The sequence below is a fragment of the Synchiropus splendidus genome, chromosome 4, assembly GCF_027744825.2.
Source record: "Synchiropus splendidus isolate RoL2022-P1 chromosome 4, RoL_Sspl_1.0, whole genome shotgun sequence".
NCBI lineage: Eukaryota > Metazoa > Chordata > Actinopteri > Syngnathiformes > Callionymidae > Synchiropus > Synchiropus splendidus.
The window spans coordinates 32,481,347-32,501,948 of record NC_071337.1 but is presented as its reverse complement, the minus strand read 5'-3'; the positions used below and the strand labels follow the sequence as shown (position 1 = coordinate 32,501,948).

The following is a 20,602-nucleotide window of genomic DNA, read 5'->3' as shown; positions in this document are numbered from 1 at the left end:
AGAAAGAGCTCTGGATCTGCCTCCTCACTGTCCTTAAAACTGCGCTGTCAACTTACTTGCAGGTTCACCTCTGCCTGCCAGCCGTCTATATAGTGTGTCACTCCCGGAAAGGGAGGCCAACATTAATGAATCGCTGAAGGCTGGACTCATCAGATCGTCCTCTTCCCACTTTGGTGCTGGATTTTTCTTTATTTCCAAGAAAGACAAATGACTCTGACCCTATATAGACTATCCCGGACTAAACAAAATGACAGTCAGGAATAAATAGCCTCTTCCGCTTTAGATCCTGCCTTCGAGCCACTTAAGTAGGCCACCATCTTCACAAAACTAGACCTTCGCAAGGCTTATCATCTTGTTCAGATCAGAGAGGGTGATGAGTGGAAAACCACTTTTAAGACTCCTCTCGGCCATTTCGAGTACCTAGTGATGTCATTTGGTCTGACCAATGCTCCCGCTGTTTTTCAGGCTCTTTTCAACGATGTCCTCCATGACATGCTGAGCAAATTTGTATGGTCTTCTGAGATGATATACTCAGATTTTCTCTCACTGCTCGAAGGAGCATCACACACATTCGTCTCGTTCTTCAGCGTCTCCTCGGGAATGGACTTTTTGTGAAAGCTGAGAAGTGTGAGTTCAGAAAACTGACAGAGGGAACCTCTGTCAGTTTTCTGGGGTTCAACCCAGATCAGGGACAGCTCCAACCTGACCTTGCCAAGGTTGAAGTGGTGGTGAGCTGGCAAAAACCCATATCTCACAAGCACCTACAACAGTTTCTGGGGTTTGCAAACTATAATACACGCTTTATAAAAAATTACAGTCCTGTCGCCTACCCCCTCTGTAAAGTGACCTTTCTCATGGACCCCAGATGCAGACTCAGCTTTCCAGAAGCTCAAACTATTTTCATCGGCTCCCATCCACGTCCACACACACTCTTCTCGTCCGTTCATCGCCGAGGTCGACGCATCCGACACCAGCCTTGACGCAGTCCTCTCCCAGCGTTCTGCCCTGGACAACAAGATCCACCCCTGCGCTTTCTTCCCCCGTAATTTGTCACCTGCTGAACAGAATGACGATGTTGGTAACAAAGAGCTCTTGGCTGTGGTGGCCACGCTGAAGGAGTGGAAACACTGATGGAAGGTTTCCTTTCCTCATCCTGACTGACCACAAGAACCTACTGTACCTCAAATCGGCCAAGAGACTTAAGGCGGCAGGCTCGTTGGGCCCACTTCCTGGGGAGTTTGGTATCCCGCCCAAGTCCTGTTTCATTGGTGCAGCCATTTGGGATGCGGAGAGAGCTGTTTGGGAGTCCCAAAGCCAACAACCGGATCCAGGCTCAGGGCCTTCTGACAAACTGTTTGTTCCACAGTCCGTCCGCTCCCAAGTCCTCCAGTGTGGGCACTGTTCCATAGTCGCCTGTCACCCAGGAACTAGCAGGACATTATTTTTTAGTTAAACAACATTTCTGGTGGTCCAACATGAACAGGGACATCAAGGAATTTGTTGCTGCACCATCTGTTCGCGGGGCATGACCTCTCACCGGCCCTCGGCTGGCCTGCTCCAGCCTCTACCCATCCCTGGACACCCCAGGACTCACATCTCCATCGACTTTGTGACTGATCTAACATCCTTTAATGGACTGCAAGTCTTACTCTTGTTGATCGTTTTTCCAAAATGGCTCACTGTATTCCTCTACCCAAACTTCCCTCTGCCCTCGAAACAGATGATCTTCTGGTTCTCCATGCATTTAAACTACATGGCATTCCTAATGTGGAGACAGACCCGCCATGCCTCTCGACCCCCGCCCCCAATTACCACCCAGGACAGAAGGCTTGGCTCTCCGCACAGGACATCCCCCTCTTCAGGTGGAGTCTCGGACACTATCAACGGCCCATTCAAGGTCAAGCGGTTCATCAACCTCACAGCTGTTCGGCTCAAAGTCCCCGCTTCTCTCAAGATACACCCCCCCTTCCATGTCTCCCTCCTTAAGCCCGTTTCCACGAGCCTGTGTCCACAAGATCCTGGACGTCTGCCGCCGTGGACGCAAGTTCCAGTTCCTGGTCGACTGGGAGGTATACGGCCCAGTGGAATACTCCTGGATCCCCCGATCTCTCATCCTTGATCCATGACTCATCCAAGACTTCTACCAGGAGAACCCAATGAAAACGGGTAAGTTTCCTGGGGGCAACTTCCTGCTCCCGCTGTTCTCTCTCCCTCTCTTGCAGGATTGGGGGGCGTCTCCTTCTGTTTCCCACTGAAGCAGGCTCAGCTGATATGATAACTCCTGGGTGCATTCATGCAATCCAAGGTGAGAGAAACAAGTCGCAGAAGTCAAAGACAGTCATTCTAAGAACAAGCATTTATTTGAAAGTGGTCAACACATGAGCGTGACAGTATATTAAGAAGGCAAAAGAGGAAACTTACTCTCCAGACTAAGATGTGGGGGTGCCTAGTTCTCTCTAATGACACTGAGCACATCGACAGTCAAGATCACCAAAATTCACTGCCCTTCATGTTACATTATTATTGTTATTATTATTATTATTATTATTGGACAGCAGAACAAGAAGACTGTGAGAAGAGAAATCAGTTGATGAATGATTTTTATTTTCGATTGTTTCAATTCAAATGGAAGAGAATATAACGTGAAAGAGCATCTGTAGCAATCAGATTCAACACTTTGACACCAAATCGTAAAAAGCTGATGGTCCTGAACTGCTGCTGCCTCCCTCAAAGACAAGCGACATCAGTCCTCAAAACTAACCAGCATGTCCTGGCTACCTCATGGGCAGCTCAGGCCCCAGCCTGTGGTGGTGTGTCCAGCACTCTTATGTGGACACTAGGCAGGGCAAACCAGGCCAGAGGAAGCTCTCGTCCTGAGTTGTCATCCTGGAACTTGATATTCAGGTAGAAGTCTCCAGTGTAGAGAAAGATCATGGCCCCCTTACACACTGATGTTCCCTTGGGCTTTACCTGCAATAGGAAAGTAAAAAAGAAAGTTTTTTTTTATCTTTATTACGTTTGACAATCAACTCTGGCTCAGGTAAGATCAATTAGATAATTTTCCTTCAGCTTGTCCAGCAGTTTGTATTCGGCACCAAAGCGGACCACTGTGGCGCTGAAAGAACCTTAAAGGAATGAAGGTGCTGCGAATTTGATGAGTTACCAACTGTTCACTGCTCTTTTGGACCTTCACTCTTATTTGCTTTTACATTTACAGGTAAGGTTGGTCTTGGTTTACGTAGTTTTGACTACATTGACTAGGTAGACTATGGAACAAAGTGGGATGAAGTGAGACAAGGATAGAAGATGGAGAAGCATGAAGTACAAAGTAGTTTGCTGGACTTCGTTGCCAAAGCCCTTAATCTAGGCCCTCCATGACTGATAGATCACTATGAACAATAACATGACGTGTGTGTTTTCAACAACGTAACATTTTGCTCTCTGACAAAGCATCATTATGGTATGGTTGCAGAGCATCAGCAAACTGTGGATTTATACATATGATACTTTAAATCCCATCCACTGTATGCCAAAACCAGTAAAAAAAAAACAATATTTGGGGGCTGGCAAATCCCATGCAGCCAACATAACAATAAGTGAGGAAACACCATTGTCATCATACTGTGTAACACAGAGAAAACCCTGACACCATACCGTGTCAATGTAGAAGGTGTTGGAGCCAATGAAGGTCACAGAGTCCTCCAAGTCATAGTTGTGCACGCCATTGTGGAAGTCCTGGTACAGCACCATAGTCAGCGCCAGTGGGCCCACAGAGTTCTTGCTTTGGTTGACCAGTCTGATCTCAAGGGTGACCGCGTCACCCACTTTACAGTCTGCAATGGTGTCACAGTCATATGGTTTTCCGTTCACCAGCACATCTAGGACAAGACACAGAGTGAAAGACTTCAAGTTAGCAGAGATACACCTACCAGACCTGAGTCATCACATTGTCACCCTCAGCAATATTTCCTCCAATAAGTCACGGGGCAATTGCCATGGCACACCAATTCTAATTCCACAAAGCATTCTCTTTGTAAACACTACATTTCTATAACAGCAAACCAAACAGCTACAGGGGAACTGGAGAAGGGAAGTACATGAACACCTACACAGCTACAATGACACTCTAGCCTCAGCAATATCATCCCTGGTTTCTACATGATACAGTCAATATTAACTAAAAAGAAAAGCATTTGTCATATAAGATAATGTCCCTCACACCAGCTGCCTTAGCAGAGTACGGCTCTGGTTTCATTGTTGCTATCTATTTAGATCCACACTTGAGCTCATGTTAAATGGGCACTGCTCAGGAATCGCAAATGAGACACATAACAGACAAATAACAAAACCAATCAGGAAAGGAAAAACTACAAGCAGCAAAACAAACACAAAGGCAAACAAATGGAAAGTACAAGGAAAATGTATCTAAATGAATGGTAGTAGAAGTTCAAAATAATATTCATCAAGGCCATTTTCACAGAAAGCTGGACTTCATCTACATTGGATTAGATTAGATGGCCTTCATTACATAGTGGGGGAATTCATCATGTCACAGCAGCCAATGACAACAACAACAAGACACTAACACATATCAAAGACGTTAAAAGTTACACAATGACATCCACAAAGCATCAGCATAAAAAAAGTGAAGTTACAAGACAACACAAGACAAATAGTCATAATATATAAACAAATATCATGACTAAATAAATGAAATATGAGTAAAAATAGATAATACATAGGTAATAATAAATTATATAAATAATAAATTGTATACATAGATACTTAATTAATATACAAATGATCGACAATCAACAATGGTCATCAATAAGTCCATCGGATTTCACTGCTGTTGCAACCTGACAGGACTGGGCAGAAAGGAGTGTAAAAATCGCTCCTTCGTGCAGCGAGGTTGAATCAGCCACTGAAGGTGCTACCCAGTGCCGTCAGGGTGTCCTGGAGGGGATGAGGCCTCCACCGAGTCCAGACAGCAGACCAGGACTGAGCTGGCCCTCTTCACCTGTCCAGCCTCTTTCTTTCTTTCTTTCTTTTGCAAAACACATCGCAGTCCTGGTAGGTACAGTTCGTCTTTTACAATGGTTCATACACTGTCTTGAGAGGGACCAAGTTGTTGTCAGATTTGCCCAGGGGAGGGAGAGGAGATGATAAATATAAGGAGGCATTCCTTGTTGTTAGCATATATTTATGGTATTTTTATTATTTAGTGTGGTTAGCATACAGCAGGTCCAGAGTTTTATTATTTATTATTGGTTTTGCAGGTGACGTACTGGTGAATGAAGGCAGAGCCGATGACGGTGCAGTATGGTTAAAAGCCTCCAGACAAAAGAAGAAAGGGCTGTGTGGCCAGAGCCTGCTCACAGCAGAACCTCATGAGCTACTTAAACATTAGCAGAGGGGGGACTAACATTGTATCCGTGATGAACAGCATGGTACACCGCTGATCCTCCCACTGATACCAGGTTAGCGGTCGCTCATCCACCTTGTTGGAAAGCGACTGGACATTTCCCATGATGACGAACTGTACAGCGTGTCGGTGACTTCTCCAACCTCCTCATCTCCTCCTCTTCACATCCAGCAGAACATCGGGTCGGTTCACCGGCATCGAGTGAGCACAGAATGCTAACAGCTCATCCCGAGTGTACACAACGGGACTACAGCAGTGAGACGACTCAAAGGTGTTGTGGTCCATAGTTAAGTCCAACATACTATGTGAAAATTCTGCTCATTAACATACATATAGGCAGCACAGGAGGGAGAAAGGCAGATCACCGAAAAAATAGATTGAAGGCTCATTATACAGTATTAAGCAGCAAGTCCCAGTCGCGTCGAACAAACGATGGAACACGGCACATTAGACGACTACTTCCACAATATACAAGATGCAGGCTATGAGGGACGTGTGTGTTGTCAAGGAGACAAAAGCAGGAGATCTTGAGGGAGAAGAGGCTAGGAGTGAATAATCAATAAAAATACCAGCAGACCTAGTTGTCACTATTTTAAAGACTAAACACAATAACACTAATAACACAAGCACAAGAGATTGAATAAATGCATTCTAAAATGCATTTGTGTGTTTGCTTCAAGCCTTTGCTGAACACTGGAATGAAGCAGCTACATTAGACTAAAAAAGACATATAGCAAGTGCCTTGACCTATCATGCATATTAGAATAGATCAGATATCTTATTTGTCCTGCGGTGGGGAAATTCAACTTGTCACAGTGTCTTCAATCCAAAAACCCTGGGCTGACAGGAGGTGAAAGAACACCCCCAAACAGCATTGGGGAAAAAAACAAACAAAAAACAATCACATGATGCAAAGCAATGGAGTATACAACCATTAAGTCTCAAGCACCGACATTTACGTCACCCAAGTCAAACCGTGTGCGTCTGAATTCGATGTGCTTAATGAAGGAAACGGCAATAGAAGGAGATGAAGATGATGAATGATGGACATGAAAAAGAAGGACATAAACAGTATGGCTGTGACGAGGGAGGAAGAACCAGATAGGTTTACTGTAGGTGGATGAGGGGGACTTGAAGTGGCAACTCTTCATAAACTCATTCAGGTTTGGGTCCTAATGTTTTACTTGGTTAGAAATGGCAGGGTTTTAAAGAGCGGCCCGCCCTGTACTTGACACCCATTATCTTCATGTTCTCAGGCTTGGGATGGGCTCCGCTGCATGTGTGCTTCTTTGGCCAGAGTTTTGAAATGGTGAATGACAATGGGGGTGGGGCAGCCCCAAGAACAGGTTGCCAGCTGTTTGCACGGTTTGCATGATATATGTGTGTGTGTGTGTGTGTGAAACTGGAGTGCCAAGGGGACACACATGCAAGCATGGGGTGTACACAGAAACTCTGCACAGACCTGCCTCTAGTAGCATTAAAGAAGTTGTTTTCACAACCCACCTCGACAGCCAGCATATGAAGATATTAAGACACTCATGGTGGGACACTCTCTTACTGAGTTTCCACATTAATCACTTTCCAACAGCCAGTTTGCGCTGCTGACTAGCAGCATGCGCATCCATGTAGATAATAATATATACTGCAGGTGGCTGCAACAAAACCAGGTGTAAATGAGCAAATGATAATGGCTTAGATCAACCTGCCAAGCAGCAGGAATGACCCCATCGTAAATTAGCAAACATTGGATGTTTACGAGCAGCGGCTCAGTGGATTTATATTGGTTTAGCACGGTAATGGCCATTTAAATCAAGTACAAACTGGCCCCCTGTTAGCATGGCAAGCTGAAGCCACTCAAACATTTAACAGCAAGTCAGTCTGTAAAGTAGAAAGGTACAGATCTGCACTAAAGGAGGGTATAACAGAATATGTGTTTCGATCAATGTTGTCTTGAATTTAGTTATGACTGGTCACTATATCAGAGTGGTCACTACATCAGGATGAGGTGCCCAGTAAGACGGGGGTCACGCAACGTGTTGGTATTATTTCAGCACTTTATTTTGAGATGAAGACTTTTGCTATTGATGTGCTTGCTTATTGTACTGTGGTTGATGGATCCATTTACTGAATTATCTGTAACAACAAGCAACAGGTTCAGTTCAGTATTATTATTCCTCAGAAATGTGTTCTTACTGTGTTATTAGAGTGAACTTCAGCGACCGACCTCTGATTTGATTTATTTTGCATTTGAGGATTCTCAAAGAACACAGCAATATTCTCCCCAGCGCTCAAAGTCTGAGGTACAGGCCTGATCAATATCTTAAGACCAGTTGAAAAATTGCTAGAATATGCATTTTGCACATTTGGACTTTAATGATGTTATAAGTAGAACTAGTGTAAAAATTACACCTGCGCTGAACCGGAGGATCAGATCAACTGTCACAGGGCGGTCCTTGACCCAAATTAAGGAATTTTTGTTCTGGTTCTGAGAATTTTTTGAGCGATGGTCTTAAACTTTTGATCAGCTGATAAACAGCCTTGCTTCAGTTTTCTTGTTATTTTCAATAAATTACTTTTTCAAAGTGCTTTTTGTTTTCTTGCTTTTGCATACTGTAGCTCTACTTAAAACCTCATTAAGATTCAAATGTGCAAAAGGTAAATTCTAGCTATTGGTCTAGCAACTGGTCATAAGATTTTGATCAGGTCTGTATGTAGATGTTTGCAGCTGCATCTGTGTAATAACATTTAACTGAACTACCACGAGTTGAAGGGTTTTCTCAGCAATTCCTAGGTGAGATTTAATAAGGGATTAATTAGATTGATTAATTACGAGCCATAATTAATCAATCGCACAATCATCTCCTACAGCCATACCAGCAATTGGTCAAAATAACACTCAGCACACTCTTCATGTTGTTTTCATAATCTCGTGAGGGCCAGCAACAATAGTAGTACTAAAGGCCAAGTCACCCTGTGTTCAAATGAGACTCATATCTGCTCTATAAATGGTCTATAAATGGACTGGCTTCAAAACAAACCCACATACATGACTCATTAAATTGTAAAACATAAATGCCACAAGAATTCTTCGATCTCAAATTGATCTGAGGGATGGAAATGGAGCGGAGAGGACAGTTCTTATGTCCGGCCCAGTCCCTTTTGATTTCCAGAGTCCTGTAAGTAAACTTGCGACCACAAATGGTGATCACTTTAAGAAAGTGAATGTGAATCGATTCTTTCTTTTGGCCATGTCATGACACTTCTTTGTCCATTTATCGAGGTTTCTGCATATGTCATTACTTCTCCCGCCAAAACGCGCAGCTGGAAATAGGATTGAGTCCTGTTGGACATTAGATACTACAGAACCTGCAAGTCCACTGCTGTGGCAGCCTGCGTGGAGCAGCCTAATCTCCTCCGTGTTCCTCCTGGCTGAGAGAACGGCACAGAATCCTCCACAGGGGAGTCGAGCACACTCCATAAGAGGTGTGGCCTTTTCCACAGCGATACCCAGAGGTGTGCCAGTAGAGGACGTATACGCGAATGCATCCTGGTCTTCCTTGACCTTCGCCTGGGCTGATCTGTTTGATGTGACTTCAAGCTCAGTGGCTCACCTAGTTGTCAGAAGCCTTGCAAGTCATCACTCCAGACTAGAAGGGACCTCCTGCGTTCTGTGGGGTGAGTTATGTGGTTAGTTAGTTGTGGTTAGTAGTTAGTTTTTTTGGCCCTCTCAGTCAAAAAGGTTCCCGACCCCTGTGCTGGAAGGGCTGAGCACACTGAAGGAAAACCTGTACTGTACATGTAAGCATCGTTCTCTGAACAGTGCAAAGCCCTCAAATGACCCAGCTGCTGCCCACAGCGTGGAAAATTGGAGGATGAAGCACTGGCTGCCCCTGCTATTATAGCAGTGGGCTCTACTGCCCCCTGGCTGTGTGGCGAGTTTATGTTGTTCTTCAATGCAGGAACAGTGTTCCTGGGAAATATCTAACAAAGACTTCAGAGAAAGATGGTAACCTAATGTAGGTAAACATACTGTACATTTAACTCACAAGTGGCAGCAGATCAGAGTGGAAAAATCAAATTACGTGGTTAAACAGGAGTTGGTGGGAAGATAAGGGGAACTGTCAGCAGAAAAATGTTTTTTGTATCTTTACAGTATTTGCAATCATTAGTTTTCAGTGATTAGAAGTGACATAAAGACATGAAATACATTACAGGAATAGCTGCAGAGGTGGAGAAGTTTGGAGACAGTAGATGTCTTGGATGTAGAATGTAGGATATAACAGGTGAAATGAGATGAGGAAGACAACCAATGAAGTTCATGCAGTAAAGTCTGACTCTGTGTCCTCCAGTATAATTCGGCTACAGTGTTGTTAGAGCAATCATTTGTGAAAAGAAAAACACCCATATGTTATTGGTGTCAAAAAGCTGTGAATGTCATGCAAATAAAATCACTTCACACCCTTCTTCATTCTCTCATATTGAGGTAGTTTGACACAGCAACACAATACCTGGTGTTGAGTGGAAAAGATGCGACAACTCTTCTCTGTACTGATGCCACTGGGCACGGAGGTTCCAAACTTGCTATTGAATTTACAATAAGTCCAAGGTTCTCTGCTGCGACAGTAGGATTATCAGCAGAACACACTGACCTGTTTACAGTATGTTAACCAACACAACACACTGTTCTGGATCATTCAACACACAAACAGATTTAAGTATAGCAATGTTTGATTACAGTCTAAATGGTGTAAGGTTATAATAGAAACAATACAGTAGTAAACATAATCTAATTTTAAATCATGACAGCAGGCTAATCACACTGGAGGTAACAATTGCATTATTAAAATGATTGTCTTAACTGACCTTTGATCATTACATGAACATGAAATCTTGGACAGAAAAAATCTAATTTCTGATGCAATGACCCTACAGTATTTCATGAGTTCAAGGAAGTTGTTCATAAGTTATATGCCATTGCTACACCACTCCTGATAACTTGACCTCACCAGGCAAAGAACAGAGATTTCTCAGATGAAGTCATAACATATGTGCAAGTACTGCAAAATGTAACAGCAGATAGACAAATGTCCTAGCACCAAAATCCATGCGATCCCTCTTAATGACAGTAGCTCCTCAGCTACATTTGAAGAAAATGCTAATTTCAATGGTTTCAATGGTCTGGAATGACCACATAATATAACTAAGGAGAGTCACTTCAAAAGAAATATAAAAGGAGGTAAAAAAAAATAAATTGCTCTGTTAATACAACAGGTTGGCTGAGGTCAAAAATAGCGCAGAAGGACTGTTGTACTTGCAGGACAGCACATTCTAAAAATAGAACAAATCAATCGTGATGAGAGAAACTGTAGTGTGGTGGCTGGAGGCCATATCGCTTTAATGGCCCCTCAAGTGAGACAGCACTTTTCCTCAGGGGTAATACTTAACATTTAGACTTGTATCAATAAATTCCATTCTGAAAGCAACACAGAGAAAGCTATGTATAACGTCCTTTTAATATAAAACACTGTCAGATGCAGATAAAACTGACCATCTAAAACAAATGTCTAAACTTCACTTGAGTCCAAACCAAACTTAAACCTAATCATAATGACCATGTTGCTTAACCCTGTGGGGTCCAGGAAAAAATAAATCTGATTAGCCTCAGCCAAAGCGGTACAGGTCATCAAAGAGCAATGCAGCCAGAATGATGAATGAGTAGCACATAAACTACATTTGAAGCAGTCCAGCAAATGAAATAGGGATTAATGAAGAACAGAAAAAGCATCAAGCTAGAGTCTGCCAATACAGACACATATCACATATAAATAAAAATGTGTTGCTTCTAAGAATAGCAGCACTTGCCTCTAGTCACGGCCTGCTATTTTCATCATCATTTGCAACCTGCCTGTGTGACTGCGGAAGAGGATGTTGCCATGCCAAGTGAGCTGTACCGATGCAGAAATGTTCCAGTTCTACTGGATGATACACTGTACCAGTTAATCAGCCACAGTGTAGGGAACATGGCCCCACTCACAGGCAGTTTGTATTGGTAAGTCTCCAAACATCAGTTTGGGATTCAACCATAACACACTATACTGTACATTTTGATATTCATGCTTTCGGGGTCACTGAGCTAAGGGATCCAGGAGAGGTTATTTTGGCTTCCTCATTCAGCTTTGCCCATAGTGAGGTGTTTGATAGACGATATAAGAAAAGACCAATCGAGGGTCAATCCAAAGACATTCTTTTGTCTTAGCAGAGGATGAGTCTGCCTACCATGATGAGGTAGAAAATCTATCCCTGCAACCTGATTCTAAATACAAAGAAAAAAAAAAACTGATTTCAGGAAACGCAGAGCAGATCCATCCCCCATTTTTATAAATGGTGACTGTGTGGAAATAGTGCACAACTATAAGTTTTTTGGTACTTACGTCACAGACAACCTCTCCTGAACCACAAAGACCACAGATATTTTTAAGAAAGCCCGGCAATGTATCCACTTCCTCAGGACGTTAATAAGAGACAACCTCTGTAAGAGGCTGCTGGTGGCCTTTTACTGCTCCGCAGTCGAAAGCATGTTGGCATACTGTACTGCATCACATCATACTATGCAAGCTACTCTGCTGCATGCAAAACAGCTTTCCAGAAAGTTGCAAGATCTGCAGAAAAAGTCATCAGCTGCCCTCTTCCACCACTTCAGGACATCGCTAACATCCGCACTCACACTAGGGCCAGGACTATTAGTACAGACACTTCTCACCACACTCATCACCTTTTCAGTCTTCTGCCCTCAGGCGATGCAGATCAATCACACACCACCAAATTTCATTAACAGTTTATTTTTTTTCCAAAAGCCATTCACTCTCTAAATCACCAATTATCTCCAGAGTCACCAATTTATCAGGAAATTGATTTTATATAGCACTTTCATATAGTTTTATGCACCTCTATATAGTTTCAAATTTTATACGTAATACTGACTATGTTTAGTGTTTTTCTATGTTTGCTGATAATGCGCATGGATTGAGTGCTGGTTCTGTGGGTGAGGGCATGTGCCATTTCATTGCATTTCATTGCATATTCATTGCAATGACAATTGAGGCTCAATCATTCACAAATGTCTGCTTGAAAATGATAGTCCAAGCCTCATAGGTGTAATGTTTATGCAAGTTATTGTGTTCCATCAAAACATTTCCAACAACAACAATTTAATAAGTCATATTAATACTAACATTGTATAAATGTACTTGGCGTGCCCAAAATATTGAATTACATAGCACCAACCTCTCACAGTCCAATAAAAATAATTACCATAATAATAATAGTGTCACACGTGTATTTGTGGGACTTGGATTGAATCTGAGCGTATGTGCGTCTCCACCTGCTATGTGAGCGTATCCTGCTCATGCCAGACTGTGTGAATCACGCTCGGGCAACAAGGCAGAGCTGAAGTCCTTCTGCCATCATTTATTATTCAGCACAGTGCCACATACCATGTGTCTTCTGCAGAAGCACAATCCCACAGCTATTGCCTCAGGGGAAAGAATTTTTCCACAAGGATGCACAACAATAGCAGCATTTACAGTACAGTTTTTCTGAAATAAATCCCAGGCGGAGAAAGAGATGTAGCGTTAGATATACTGTACTGGTAAAACACAGAGTTTCTGGAGAGACTGCAGGGATCTATCAATGCTACAATCAATAACAACACAACCTCTTATCGTCTATTTCTATAACAGCTTGTCTGAGATCTGACACTATTGTAGCAGTTACTCTAATACAATCTCTGCAAGGAAACATTTCTGGACATTAGCAGCAATGTTGTTTGAAACTAAATGCTGCATATCAGATTGTTTGTTTTTTTACAGCATTGTTGACATGATATATGGCTCCACTTTAACATTATAAATTGGCAAAAAAGTTGGAGATAAACATTATCCACTGCCAGGCTAAAAGAAGTCAATATTTTTCTTATGTACCCCACCACTGCACAAGCACATCACAAAGATTCTGAATAAGGTTAAAGTCTGGAATCTGTGAAGCATGTATAAATTAATAAAAACCTTTAGTAGTTTAAACGGGTTTGGTTGTTAATCGTACACCATAGGACACTACTGAAAGATTATATAACCTCTGTATTGCGGCACACATTGCACACAGACACTGCTCAAAAATCCAATACGACGTGTGAGAGTGTGAGTGTGTACAGTGCACATACTGGCCTAAGCTCATTGGTATACCTGTCATCACTGCTTCTGACTCACCGCTTAACCTTTGTCCACATACGCTGTTATTTACTACAACATGGGCCCCAAGGGGGAAGAAAACTGACAAATGGAAGCTACTGCACACATATTGCACAGGTTAATTTATAGTGTATTGCTTCATACCATAGACACATTTAAAAACAGTCTACATAGAGTACATAAACCCTCTAAAATACAGATTAAGCTTTTCTAATATTTCTTTTTTTTATCACCCATTGTATCAGAATAGACCAGACTGTTTTACATGTCATCATTGAAGGCAAAGATCCTGACATTGTGCTTACACCAAGAAAACATGACTCACACACACACATCCAACCAAGGAAGTGAGGGAAAAAATCTCTGGATTCTAGCACTCATAGACAATCTGTATCCTGGCACAAACACAACCGCAAACACTAGGCTCATTACTCACAGCTGCGAGATGTGCACTCCTCGACAGTCTTGCAGGCAAGTGAGATGCACATTTACATATAGTGCCATGGCACAGTGTTGGCAAGGTGGAGGAGTTATTTTTATACTTCTGTTTTGTTCTTTGTTTTTTTGTTGTTGTTGCTTTTAATCAACAGAGCATTTGTTCGAACACAAATGGTTGCGGAAGGCAGGGAACTGAAAAAAAAATCCTCAAAGAGGAACAAATCTAGTGGTTTCAGTGGACCCCCACTCAACACGTGCTCTAATTGGTGCTTGGTTGTATAAGGATAAAACCCGCAGAGTTCTTGCTTTGATTAACTGGAGAAGGCTAATGACATCACTTCCAAGCAACACATCGCTCTAGTGTAAATATGACATCATTGCGCCTACATGAGTGTGCGTTGTTCATGTGCACATGCACAACAGGTGTTAATTAAGATCATAACAATGTGAAAAGCTGAAATGAACTAACCAGAATCGCACATGACATCTGTGACCTAATGCAGCAAGGTGTTGGGTGGGTTCAGAGCCGCGCAGGAGGCAGAGTCTTATGCACTGTGATTTCAATCCCTCTAATACATTGTAAATGTGGTAAGTGACAAATTACATAACATTATTATAGCTATAATATCACATGGCGTTTTAATCGTTGCAATGCATACATTGCACTCAATATGCCTTCTTATGTTTCATAAAGATTGAAAAGGAGCAGAGAGAAGATCAGTATTCCTACTTTCCCCTATTTTTCAAAATAGTGGTTGTGTGTGCTATGTCCTTAATATTATGTTGTGTGTTACTGACAATTTTGTGGTTGTGTGTACATCTGTGTGCTTTGGTTTTCTTTGTGTGTGTGTTTGTTTTAGTCCTTCAAGTGTTTTTACGTTGATTATTCGAAGTATCTTCTCAAGAGAAGAGAAGAGAAGAGAAGAGTTTGTGCTTAAGATTTATTTTCTTGAAAAACCTTGATGCTGTTTAGGTTTTTCCTTTTCCTTTGTCGGTCACTTCCACATTTTCACTCCCACTATTGCAGTGTACATTTGTCTCAGTGTGGTTTGCCTACACGTGTTCTAGCATATGGTTGGTAGAAGTTCCCTTCTTCTTCTCTGATCCCCCTCATCAGGAGTAAGTTCAAACAGTCATTGGAGATGATCCGGTGGAAGTCCTTTTCTGGCTCTAAACATGACCAGCAGTGTTTGTCTCTCTACCAGCTCAGGTAACTTCAGTACTCGTGTTGCTTTACATGGAGTCAGTAGGGTTTATAGTAGTGGCTGTAGTTTATGTCGTGTGTGATGACTAACCTGTGAAGCCCAAAGACACAGCAGAAGAAAGCAAATGTGCATATTAAGCTTCTAGCAAATAACAAGATAAAAGATGCATAGTTACTTGGATAACTTTACTTTAATCTTGATAACTGGTTTTGAAATAGTGAGGTTATGAGTAGTTTGTAGATGTAGATCTGTAGATTTGTTTCTTTTTAACAAGAAACTGGTTATAAAGATGAGTGGTTAATCTCATTGATAGAATCACGAGTGACTGAAAACTACTTGGAAGATGATAAGTTCTATCTATTTCATTGTCTGTCCTCATGGCTAAGCACATGCAAAATAAGCTTTATGACATTCAGTGACTTTTGAGAAGTCAAACTGTGTATGTGAGTGTCACATTAAAACTTACTACTGTAAAGCACGAAAGACAAAAATGTGGGAATAAGTATCTGCGCCCAAGGCACAACACGGTCGCGTACATCTTTCACATACATGTCTCACTGGTTCCCAGTAAGTGCATAGCAACTACAGTGTTCAATATGTATCAGGGTCAGAAATCTTGTAGTGGTGTCAAAGTCCACAGGATACTAAAACGTGAGTAAACCTTACCACATAATCCTGAGGTAAATTTTAACAGCAAAAATCCTACATATCCATGTCAAACCCTGCTCAATAGATGTAGGAGGTATGCAAGATAAAAGCTGGTCAAGGATGAAATAGTTGATCAAAGAAGGAGGATTGTTGATTTTGAACATGCAATGTTTTCAAGAAGATAGATGTTGCAATATTTAATTTACTGTATTGAGCAGAACCATGGCTTCAAGGATCTAACAACACCTATACATGCATATTCAGTATTCCTGGCATTGCACTGCATGGGGTTGTGAGGTTGTCCAATGGAAGTGTTGGATTTTCTTCTTATTATTATTATTATTTTTTATTTATGCATTTTTCCTTGATGGAGGCAGAGAACACACATCTGAGATGGTAAAATTTCAAGACAGCTTTGGAGAACCTCAGTGAGTGGATTTAATTAGTCAATAAATACGTTTGTCATAAATGCTGCAATTGCTGTCCAGCATGGGGGTTGAAATAGCTCAGAACACTAGAGATTGACCATTTACCACTTCTGGCTCAAATCAACTTTTGAGTAATACATTTTAACAGGCACCCTAAATAAACATTTGCTAACAGGACTGAGCATTAATGGCCATTCATTATAATACACCGCTCAAAAAAAACAACACAATGTAACTCCAAGTCAACCACACTTCTGTGAAATCAAACTGTCCAGGAAGCTACACTGATTGACAATATCAATTTCATATGCTGTTGTGCAAATGGAATATAAAACAGTGGAAATTATCAGCAACTGGCAAGACACACCCACTTGCTGGTTCTGCAGGTGGTGACTACAGACCACTTTGCAGTTCCAATGCTTTCTGGCTGATGTTTTGGCCACTTTTGAATGCTGGCGGTGCTTTCACTCTAGTGGTACCATGAGACAGAGTCCACAACCCACACGAGTGGCACAGGTACTGCAGCTCATCCAGGATGGCACATCAATGCGAGCTGTGGCAAGAAGGTTTGCTGTATCTACATATGTACCAGGAGACAGGCCAGTACATCAGGAAACGTGGAGGAGGCAGTGGGAAGGCAACAACCCAGTAGCAGGACCGCTACCTCCTTCTTTGTGCAAGAAGGAACAGGACGAGCCCTGCTAGAGCCCTGCAAAATGGGCTGCAGCAGGCCACAAATGTGCATGTGCCTGCTCAAACAGTTAGAAGCAGACTCCCCACCTGTGGCCCGACATCCACAGGAGGGGGTACAGCTTACAGCCCAACACTGTGCAGGACATTTGGCATTTGCCATAGAACACCAAGATTGGCAAATTCGCCACTGGCGCCCTGTGCTCTTCACAAATGGAAGTAGGTTCACACTGAGAACATGTGACAGACGTGACAGAGTCTGGATATGCCGTGGAGAACGTTCTGCTGCCTGTGACATGCGGTTTAGCAGTGGGTCAGTACAGGCCATACAGGCACGCAGAGGCCACACACACTACTGAGCCTCATTCCCACTTGTTTAAAGGACATTACATTAAAGTTGGATCAGCCAGTAGTGTGTTTATCCACTTTAATTTTGAGTATAACTCCAAATCCAGACCTCCATGGGTTGAGATATTTGATTCTCATTGATCATTTTTCAGTGATTTTGTTGTCAGCACATACAACTACAACAACATGTTACTTTAGTGTTCCCTTCATTTTTTTGAACAGTGTATATTGCACTAAATAGTGTTCCAGTGTTACTAGTTAGATCGTTTTCTCTTCCGGCACCAGAGATTGGGCTTTGTATCCCACAGAAGAACAAGAAATATAGAGGCTAAATATTGAATGCGACGTGCCACACAGTGACACTTGTTTGTGGGTGCAGCAGCAGGTGAAGCATGTGGATTACAATACGGTCAAGTTTAATACTGTAGCACTTGAAACAATATGGCAAAGTTGTGGAAACTTGTCTGGCACTGACAGCATTGGCCTGCACTGGTTCTATTCTGACATGACAGGTAATCCATCTTTCAGGTACGGAAAGCTAGCCTGTGGGGATACTGTTTTCCTTCAAAAATCAATGGAGCCAGTCGTTTTATTGAGTGAATGTGCGGCAGAAGGAAGTGTGGCAGGAAATCTTCAGAGCATTATGTAGTACGTGAACTATGGTGATGAAAACAAGAGGTTCAGCAACTGACATTTTTGATTGAGAATGATAACATCACATTCATTGTTTTATTATTATATTTTAACTGCCAACATTATTGATCAATGTTGATTGTTTCAACAGCCAATTATGGGCATGAACAACAGAAGAGAAAAAAATTTCATACAAAAGTTGAATCTGTCCTCACACAATAAGCACACTCGCATCTAATCAGCATAATAAAACCGTGTCAAAAGGTCTAAATAGTAGAGTGCTACATCGGTTTTCGAACGTCTCGGACTTCGAACAAATCGGAGTTCAAACAAAAATTTCGAGATTTTTTGCTTCGGATTTCGAACGAAAATCCAGAACTCGAATGCCCCTGAAGAAAAGACGGAAAAAACATAACGTGCGCGGACCGATCAGCTGACCCACGACAAGCTTTGTTATTGTGTATAACACAGCCTCTGTATGCAGACGTGTCCCATTAGCTACATTTACTGACTGTGGTAGAGTGTCACAGGGGAGTTGCTCCTCGACACCTCCGAGGTTGGAGCGTGCACTCCAGGGTTTTATGTCCTGTTGTTGGCTGGAGCTCGGAAAGGGATGCACCGGGCACCTCTTCACTTCTCGAGAGACGTCACTCACTCGGCAACCGCTCCCACATGCAGCGGCCACACACATACACAAACAGCGCACCTGCAGCAGACACTCTACATTCACTCCTACAAAAGCCTATTTTAAGGCTTGGAACGCGTTGTTTCTTTTTCCATTACTTGTAATGGAAAAAATCGATTCAGATTTCAAATAAATCGCTTCTCAAACCGCCTTCTGGAACTGACTGTGGTGCCGAGGTACCACTGTACTTCTCTTCAGTCAGTTAGAGACAAAAGCCTCAGGATTCTTACGATGTACTTATTGTTTTTCGCTTTCTACTACAGTTTTTGAGATATGGCTGTTTGTTCTGGGGGTAAAACACGGCCAGTCTAAGGGAGGATTAATTGGCAGAAAGTGCATTCACACACACTGTTTATTCATAAACTGGATCATGTAGGTTAATTTGAATTTCTGCAGGAAAAGATGTCAAGGAGGGGTTTTAAAATAGAGTTTCAATGCTTTAATGCTCATTTTCTGATTTAAAAAAATGCATTTTACAGTCAGCTACTGTAATAAATGACCTTTTTTTAGTGCTAAATTAAGACACTTGATGTCTCTTTACCGTTATTTAAATTCCTGACAACCAGCGAAATGCAGTGAAAAGAAGGATCACTTTATCCATCAATATCAAGGCAAGTGTGTATGGCGAAGAAGGAAAGAAGTAATTTCACACACACACACACACACACACGGGAGGTTTCTCATTGACATGATGGCTTTCCCCAGCCTCTTACCCTCAACCTAACCATCCAAAACACATGGCTCCCCTTAACGATGAATCTGAACCAAACTTAAACCTAATTATAAAGACACAATTATTCCAAGTTTTCATCCTCAAATTGAGATTTGGACCTGTGGGGACCAGCAAAAGGTCCCACGAGGATAGGCAGTACAAACAAGCCCACAAACAAATACACACACACAGTACTGTCATTGACATATACTGACATAACCCTATCCCCAACCTCTCCCCTATAGCTAACCATCGAAAACAAATGGCTAAACTTAACCTTTACTCTTAACCAAACTAAAACCCAATTATATTAGCTCAGCTATTTTGAAGTTTTAACCCTCAAACTGAGGCTTGACAAAGTTAGAAAATGTCCTCATTTTGCAAAAATGCTCTCAGTCTGTTGATTAAAAACTCATACAGGTTCTCACAAAGATAGAAGTTTAAGTACACACACGCACACATACATGCACACGCACACACCTATTCAATTATCCCTCTGCCTTTTACAGCCGACCCTTTCCTCTCCCCGTCTGTTTCCCTGTGAGGCTAAACATTTGTCTTTCCATTCATGACCGAATTTGTATTCCACTGAGATGGCACTCAAAGAGGAGGCGGAGGACAAGGTCCCATTTGCTTTTTGCTCCACCAAAACACTTGCAACAGCAATGAAGAAGAAAGAAATACTGAAAAAAGCTAAATTGTTGCTCCACCATTTGTTTGTCTTCCTCCGTCCGCAATATGTCAACCTTCCAAATTAGAGGCATTCTGCATCCCTAACAGATCATGTAAAACAAAGATTAGACTAGCTGTGGCAATTTTGTACTTTGAGAAAGACCAATTGTTTTTAAAAGTCTCAGACAACTTCTTCTGGAGATATTCATTCACATTTGCAGTCTTATTGCCCAAGTCCTTTAGGGGGGAATGTTCAGTGTATGTCTGATGGAATACAGGCATAAGGAATTTGTCAGGGAACTTGTTGCGATTGCCAAGTATTTGTGTGAAATATTTAAACATTTCCAAGGCAACACAAAATATGAATCCATGACATTTTCAGAGACATTTTCCACATGAGCCATCATTCACTGGAACAAAATGCAGCCCACCAGTGCATAATTCAAACTTCCATTGATTATTTACTTTAAAA

General features: G+C 42.0%; 1 protein-coding gene across 2 annotated transcripts in view; it reads right to left on the bottom strand.

Annotated features, from left to right (window-relative positions):
- Window positions 1–2,093: 2,093 nt before the first annotated feature.
- The window catches only part of trappc9 (trafficking protein particle complex subunit 9), an 88,046-nt gene continuing 69,537 nt past the window's right edge, over window positions 2,094–20,602 (bottom strand). For both annotated transcript variants that reach the window (XM_053863960.1, XM_053863961.1), the window contains 2 exons: window positions 3,655–3,878; window positions 2,094–2,970 (listed from right to left, as the gene is read on the bottom strand). In XM_053863960.1, the coding sequence (XP_053719935.1) occupies window positions 2,791–2,970; window positions 3,655–3,878 (404 nt within the window). In that variant the 3' untranslated portion in view covers window positions 2,094–2,790. The remainder of the gene's footprint in view (window positions 2,971–3,654; window positions 3,879–20,602) is intronic.